Source organism: Telmatherina bonti, assembly GCF_933228915.1.
Source record: "Telmatherina bonti genome assembly, chromosome: 2".
Taxonomy (NCBI): domain Eukaryota; kingdom Metazoa; phylum Chordata; class Actinopteri; order Atheriniformes; family Telmatherinidae; genus Telmatherina; species Telmatherina bonti.
This window is the reverse complement of record NC_136620.1, coordinates 19,962,540-19,970,144: the sequence shown is the minus strand read 5'-3', so window position 1 is coordinate 19,970,144 and position 7,605 is coordinate 19,962,540. Positions and strand designations below refer to the sequence as shown.

At 38.0% G+C, this 7,605-nt stretch overlaps 1 protein-coding gene across 1 annotated transcript; it reads right to left on the bottom strand.

Moving 5' to 3' along the window:
• Positions 1-662: 662 nt before the first annotated feature.
• On the bottom strand, positions 663-7,011 carry LOC306768378 (carboxypeptidase A2-like; the record flags this gene model as incomplete). The annotated part of the gene is made up of 11 exons (XM_079256712.1): positions 663-850; positions 942-1,026; positions 1,764-1,963; positions 3,179-3,269; positions 3,463-3,573; positions 3,681-3,782; positions 4,015-4,116; positions 5,097-5,195; positions 5,285-5,419; positions 5,504-5,585; positions 6,947-7,011. The coding sequence occupies 11 exons, from the start codon at positions 7,009-7,011 to the stop codon at positions 663-665; spliced, it is 1,260 nt and encodes a 419-aa protein (XP_079112838.1).
• Positions 7,012-7,605: the final 594 nt, after the last annotated feature.

The following is a 7,605-nucleotide window of genomic DNA, read 5'->3' as shown; positions in this document are numbered from 1 at the left end:
TTACTGTACTCCCGTGTCCACAACAGTCACACGCAGTAATAACAAGACATACTTAATGACCACTGGATATAAGTGGAGAGTGTCGTAAGAGAGCTGCAATCAGGCAGAAGAAACACAAATACTTAACAAGCCCAATCCATTTTTACGCAAATGATATGTGTTTTACACAAGAGGACTGATATGTAGGTTGTTATGAGACTATGAAACACATAGGTAAATAGTGTAATGCTTGCACAGCATATTCTGGTAAGTAGTACTCTAAGAACTTAAAATATTGCACCATATCCAGAGTGAGTGTTTGAAGGTACATTTTGCATTGTTGAACACTGCTACATGTTACATCATCAAACAGAACCTTTTGTCTATGATAGCTTGAACTTTAAGCACTACATTTGTAGCCAATTTTAGCAAGTTGAGACTAAAAGAACTAGATATTTACCTTTATTTACAGGAACAAAGTAGATAATATATGCTGTATATCAATAATAAACAAAAAAGAATCTTAGACTATTATCAAATATGTTGCTGTTGACCAATGCGTCCTTATGCCTTACATGTAACTTTATATAGCGAGACAAAATGGAATCATGAAACTCAAACATTATAAGAATTTTATTGGCATTGTTAGCATTGTGACGACATATTCTGCGATTATATAGCCATTAATAAGGATGATCACGGACGTATTCCATGATGTGTTTCAAGGCCAACCAAGTCTCTGTGGCAGTGGGGATGATCTGATTGGCTGGCAGGAGGAAACCATAGTAACCAGTGTCCCTTAGCTCAAAAGCAAAGGAGTATTTAATGCCCATATTGTAAGACCAGTCAATGCTCCCACCACTGGCTTGATCTGTGAGGACAAGAAGTTGTGAAAAATAGTCATATTTTTAGGATTTGTGTTAAAATGTGGCATGAACAAACAGGTGGGCATGATTACTTACAGATGATCTTGCAGATGCTTCCAACTTTGTATCTAGTGCCATAGAGGGAAGTGAGTTTCTGTACTGCAGCTCTGCCAATGGAGTCCTGCAGGGGGATGGGAGGGAAAGTGCACTACAATTAGGCAAAATGTAGACACAATACTGGTGTAGGTGGGAGCGCTACAAAGGAAATGCCAGTCAAGAAAAGTTCCAGACAAAAAAGAAAAAGACAAAAAATTCAAAGCTTCCAAGTTAAATAACAAAAAAAGCCTCTGTTCAAAGGAGTAGTATGACACAACACTTGCAATTACAACGCAGTGGTTTTATTAATAAAGCACAAAGCTATTAGTTTTTATCAGGAGGGGCTTTAGTTGTGCATGAATGACTGCAGGACTATGGGTCCATTAGGCAAATTCCCAGAGTTCATTTGTACTACTTAAATATGAAGAGCAAAGCTGGCTGAGTTGAGGGAAAGAAATGATCTGAGTAGAGATGAGTTTATAATTCATTGACCTTTAGGGAAATTATTCAAAATTTCAGCTGTTAAACTTTAATTATGTTAGAAACCGCAATGCCAGGCTATTCCTGTCAGTGTATAATGGAGTTAAAAAGCAGGATATGAGACCTAGTTTCAGACTGGTGCATCAAACCAGAACCTTTTTGTCTCCCTGAGGATACAAACACTGTACAAAGTAAACTTCACAGCATCTTTGATGTGTTAGAACTTCTTTCCTAATCACAGTTTCACAGGGAAAAAAAAACTTTGTTTAGAGAAGGAAGATGTCTTAAGCTTTCATTTGCCATGTTCTCCACATCGTTAACTCCATAATTGTCCTTCCTCACCAGCTCAGGCTGATGGGGCACATCCCTGCAGGTGTAGCCAAAGGGGTACATGAGCAGCTGGGAGTAGGCGTGGACAGAGATGAAGGACTTGAAGTTTCCATGGCTCTTGATCAGGTCCACCACATTCTTCACCTCAATCTCAGAGTGAGCAGAGGGGCCATGATAGGATTCACTGCAGGGGTTTTGACTGGCTCCAGGGCCTGAACAGAAGAAATTATTGCAATAAACACATTTCATGTGTGGGCCAATTCAGCAAGATGAGATCCAGTACTTGACATGGCACACAGAAGCCTATAAAATTCCAGTGCATTTGGGTAATAATAATTATATTCCATATTTCTCTGTATAATACATTTTACAATATAAGTTGTTAAAGATCTAAGCAGAAATTATTGCAGAACTGTTGCACTCAATTCCTGCAGATAATAAAATGGCCGCTTAGAGCAACAAATGTAAAAAAAAAAAAAAAAAAGAAGTTTTATTTGTGCATTTATCACAATAGTGTCTTAATTTCCTCACAGCTCTGAGTAAAATTTGTCATCGCTGCATAGTTAAATAAGTAGAAGATAAACTGAAGTCCTAGTAGGAGTAAATGAAAATGAAGCAAAAATTTTGCAAACTGTTTGAAAGTCCTCATTTCTCAGAGGGTGCTGTTATAATATGAGGAGCGGGGAAACTGTTAGATTATCCAAAAAGAGTTATGAAAAACCGAGATATTCAAAGGAAAAAAAATCAAATCTTATTACTTTTAACGATATAATTTAAAACAAAACAATCCAAATTATGTTCAAAACTAAAGTAAAAACTGTTCTACAAAATGTCCAAAAGCATTTAAGCTTCAGCAAATCAAATATAACGTTAGAGATTATTGTAAACCTATCACTCCAAAATAAAAAAAGGGGTGGTGATAAAATGCTTGTGTACTTTTTAAGGCTCAAAACTGGCAAGGAGACTAAAAATAGTCATTTTTTCACATTCCCAATCTGTTTTTGAGAGATTTTCTTACTGCATGAAATGATTACTTGCATGAAGGCCACATACTGAATGTGTTGTATTTTGTTTTGTGTGTTTCATTTGTACAAAGTAAGGTTTCTCTTTTCTTATATAGGCATACAAACCTTTGCTTCTGCCTGTTCTGATTCCATAACTGTATAACGTATAAAGAAATGCATTATTTGTGACTGAAACAAAAATAAACTTCACTACAAAATCTTCAGGAAGATTTCATTGCCTCACGGGTGGTGGTGCTCACTGGTGTGACTTTTATAGCAACAACCAAATACTTAATGTTTCTGTTTGTCCTCAGCAGTGATTACACTAACGTTATATACCAGATTATAGTGATGTTTTACAAAAAAAAATACCATCTGTCTTCTTTTGGTTAAAAATTAATTTAATGTTTGTTCAATACTGACCACCAAAACCTGCATCCCAGTTCCTGTTAGGATCAACTCCAATGCAACTGGATCCTGTGTTCCTGGAACGGGTCTTGCGCCACATACGATTCTGCCCATCACACAGCAACAGTCAGTACAATCATCTGCCTTTCCCACTGAAATGGTCCTTCGAAAATTTCATAATTTCAAACCATTAAAAAAAAAAAGATCAAATTCCATTAATTAAATAAAAAAAAGAATAAAAAAAATTAAAAATGAAGGAAGTCCAGATGGAATCAAGGAATCAAGCAATAGTCACATACATTTGTGTGTGTGTAAGCATATCCGTCAGGATTGGCCACAATCAGCAGGTAGATGTCCATGGTGTTCAAAAGGGAAGTCAGGGAGGAATCACTGCCATAATCAGTAGCAATCTGAGCAAAAAGCACAGGGCATGGATCTTATGAAACTCCTCTAAATGAGAAGCGATATTAGAGTTTTAGAGAGACAAACTACTGTAGGCCTGCTTGATGTTCTGTACCTTGTTGGCAGTCCACACTCCTGTAGCTTGAGACACCCACTCTCTGGAGTGGATACCAGTGTCAATCCAGATAGCAGGGCGCTTGCTGCCACCAGTGCTGAACTAAACACCAAGTTTACAAAATAAAACTCAGCAGATTTAACAGAGATATTTCATACAAGTCAAAATGACAAGAAAATGATGTTTGAGGTTTGTCTTCCCTTTGCTGATTTCAGTTTATGAAAAAAATAACTTCTGCTTATCAGTCCTGTGCTAAAACTCACATTACTAAAACATACAGAAACACATGCAATGCTGGTGTGATCTTGCATGAAACCGAACAGGACCATCTTACCTTGAGCACATACATGGGCCTGTTCTCATAGGACCTGCCAATGTCCTGCTTGGTGATCAGGTTTGGGTACTGAGCCACCAGGGAGTCCATCCAGTCGTAGATCTGTATGGACAAAGGTCGAGCTTTTCAATACAGACACATGAACAGACACATGAACAGTAGAAACAATCAAAGTAAATATGTGTTTGGCTTTGAATAAAGAATCAGCGAGCCAGACAACATTTATGTGTTCACATCAGCCACGTATTGGTCTGCAGTGTCGGTAAACCCCTTGGGACTCGGGCTTTTAAAACCACCAACAAACTTTGTAACATTGGTGTTGATAGACTGACTTTCAGCTGTCCCATCGAAGCTGTCGCCAAGGCAGCTTTTTACCAACTCTGAACCAGCAACAAAGTTAAAGACAAAAGCCTTTAACCAGAGTCCAGACTAAACATGGAGAAGCAACTTTAAGCTGTTATGCTGCAAACAAGTGGAAGAAACTTGAGATTAAACTTACACCAAATGTAGAAACTTTTAAATTCAGGTTAATTTTTTATTTTTTATTTCATGAAATGAGATCTGCACCTTATTGTTTAACTTCTCTAAATTGTTCCTTGATTTAATCATTTTTATTCAATTGTTTTCCATGATTTGTTTTATGATTTTATTTTAATTTTTGCAATGTTTTAATATTTTAATTTCTCTTCATATTCTTTTATGTACTTTTAAATGCTTCTTCTGCACCCCACTTAAATGCTTTTAATGTTTTATGTGAAGCCCTTTGAATTCTCTTGCATATGACATGTACCATATGAACCTACCAAAAATTTCATTTCAGAAACATAAAAATCCGTCTAAAACACAACAGCCTCCAGGCTAATCAACCACCTTAAACATTTTAGCAAATGTAAATCTTGACTGAATTTTAAAGAAAGGACCCCAGGAAGATTAGATGCAGCAATTTGCTAAAAGCTAATGTTGATCTAAACAAATAAAGAAAGACAAAGTAAACAGGGTTTTTTGTTAGCCAGTCTGGGTTTGATGAAGATCATCTGGGTTATGAAAAAAGTTCTGAAACTTGTTTCATCTGACAAGCGTACTGTTTCCAGTCGGTGATAGGCTCCAAAGTTGAAGCTCCTTGTGCTGCGCTCTTTCATCTGGTTCTCCTCCATCTCCGCTTTTTCTTCATCAAGGAGTTCCTGAAAAAGATTTCCAAGAGATCTAAAAATTCACAGCTGGTGTTGATTTATTCTCTAAACCTGATTCAGGCCTTCAGAGGTTTACAGACCTGGAGGTTGTCAATCATAACAGTGAAGGGGATGCTGTGAGCATGGAGATACTCCTTCACAGAGCTCAGGCTGGAACGGGGCACTCGGATGTCTACAGGAAGTTCGGTGGAGACTGGGTGGAGCCAGAAGTCCAGCTGGACACAAAAGAACCAATGAGAAACAGACACAACAAGATTTAAAGGTACTGAAAATGGGAAAATCATGAGGGAAAATTTCACCTCCAACTCATCTTCAGCCTCCAGAGCCTGAAGAAGCTGGATCTGTTCCACTGACTGGGCATCAATCCTGATGACCTGATCACTAAAAGAGATTGATTTTAGTGTCTCAACTTTGTTATTTCAGTTATTATTGTGGTTTCAGTTTTTATTCAGCAGGAGTAAAGCAAACAAACAAACAAGATTCCTTGAGTCACTTAATCCAATTATAAGTAAAGGCCATTCCATCTTTTGTGATACATGGTTATTTATTTAAATCAGTATAAATGTTTACATCTCAGATGTGGCTCCATCTCATCTGCATGCACACCTCACTGATTTTACTCTGTCCCTCCCATAGACTGTATAAAGACAGCTTTCATATACGGTCTATGGTCCCTCCACTGGACCTTTGTTCCTTTTGGAGGCATCATGACACCCGAATATCAGGGCACTCTTGGATTGGTTTGCTTTAGCTATTAATTTATCACTTATTACAGCTTAAAACATGTTGCTTGAACACCCTGCTTTTCTACTTGAGCCCCTTGCCCTGATGTTTAACTTGTGTCCTACAGGGGAAGATTTATGGAGCTTTCTTTTGCTTGAAGGAGTTTGCATTCCTCTTGTGCAGCATCCTTTTCTGGGTAGGAGCTGCACATGTTAACTGGAGTGTTGTTTTTCCCGCTTGCATGTCATTATTTTACAAACTTTAGCTCTTCCACTCAATCAGAAATATAGACGATTAGTTTCTGCTTTAGAAAGGACAAATAAAATCCACACCCAACTTCTGCATCAGTCTACGTCATCGTTTCGCCATCTGAGATGGAGATGATCATTCATGCCTTCATCTACTCTAAACTTGGCAACTGCAACTCCACCTTCACTTGCTTAAACAAAAAATCTCTTGGCTGTGTTTAGTTTGTCCAGAGTGCTGCTGTAAGGCTATATTGCACAATCATCAAAATTCACTCCTGTCACCCTGCTACCAATCCAGCTGCACTGGCTTTCCATCATTCACAGAGTGCATTTTAAAATGTTGGTTTTGACTTATTGTGTCCTACATGACCAAGCAGCTAGTTATGTTAGGGACCTTTTAAAGCCATATGTTTGCAGCAGGTCTCTGAGATCTGACCAGGGTCTGCTGGCTGTTACACGAACATGGCTTAAAACAAAAGGTGACAAAGCCTTTGTAGCAGCGACTCCTCCCCTGTTGCACTCCCATCTTCTCCGCCTGAGGTCCGCAGAGTCAGAGATCTCTTTTAAAAAGCAGCTAAAATCACATATTTTTAATCTTATTTTGACTTAGTTTTATTTGTTTTTATGGTTTTTTTAAGTTTTTGTGTTTCATTGTAAAACAATTTGTAATTTTTACCGTGAAAGGTGCTATATAAGTAAACATTTACTTACTTATCAGAAAGTAAAACACCATAAATTAATGACTAAGACTAAGAATACTGATAAACTTACCCACTGAAGAGCCTCTTGGCTGTAGCTACAGCCAGAACCACAAACAGCAACCAAAGACCCTTCATCTTGCCTTTACACCTGGACCCTTCACAATGTGCGAGATCAGCTCTTCTAGTCTCTTTATATTGTCAGGTGGCAGGTGGCCTGTTCTCATGCTGCAGTTTGCTCACTTCTCTGAGAATCATACAGATTTCCTGCCTGGAAAGAGGTTATTTTAAGTTAAGAACATGCTGATCAAGTTTCGTTGCACTTCCCAGCTGCAGATAGTGATAGGTTCCCTGCATTATTTACTGAAGACATCTACTTGTTCTTATTACACTCGTGCTCAGGACTACAGTAAAAACAGAAAGTGCTTTTTAGCTTTACTTCTGGGATTAAGCATCCAATAAGTATTACTTGTTAATACCACATGCATATGGCACAAACGGCACATTGATTAAGCCTAGTAATGGGTTTATATAAGCTTTGAGGGGATTAAAGTTCAAAGTTATTGTTTAGCCACAGATTGCAAGACTCTTCTTTCACACTTCTGAAGCCAAGACTGTTTGCACAACATTGCTTCATGTATTTGAGATAAGTGCCTTTTTATGCTTGAATGAATAAACAGCCATGGCCTTAGAAAGGCTGGAGACCACCATTTGGAAAACAAGAAAGTCCTC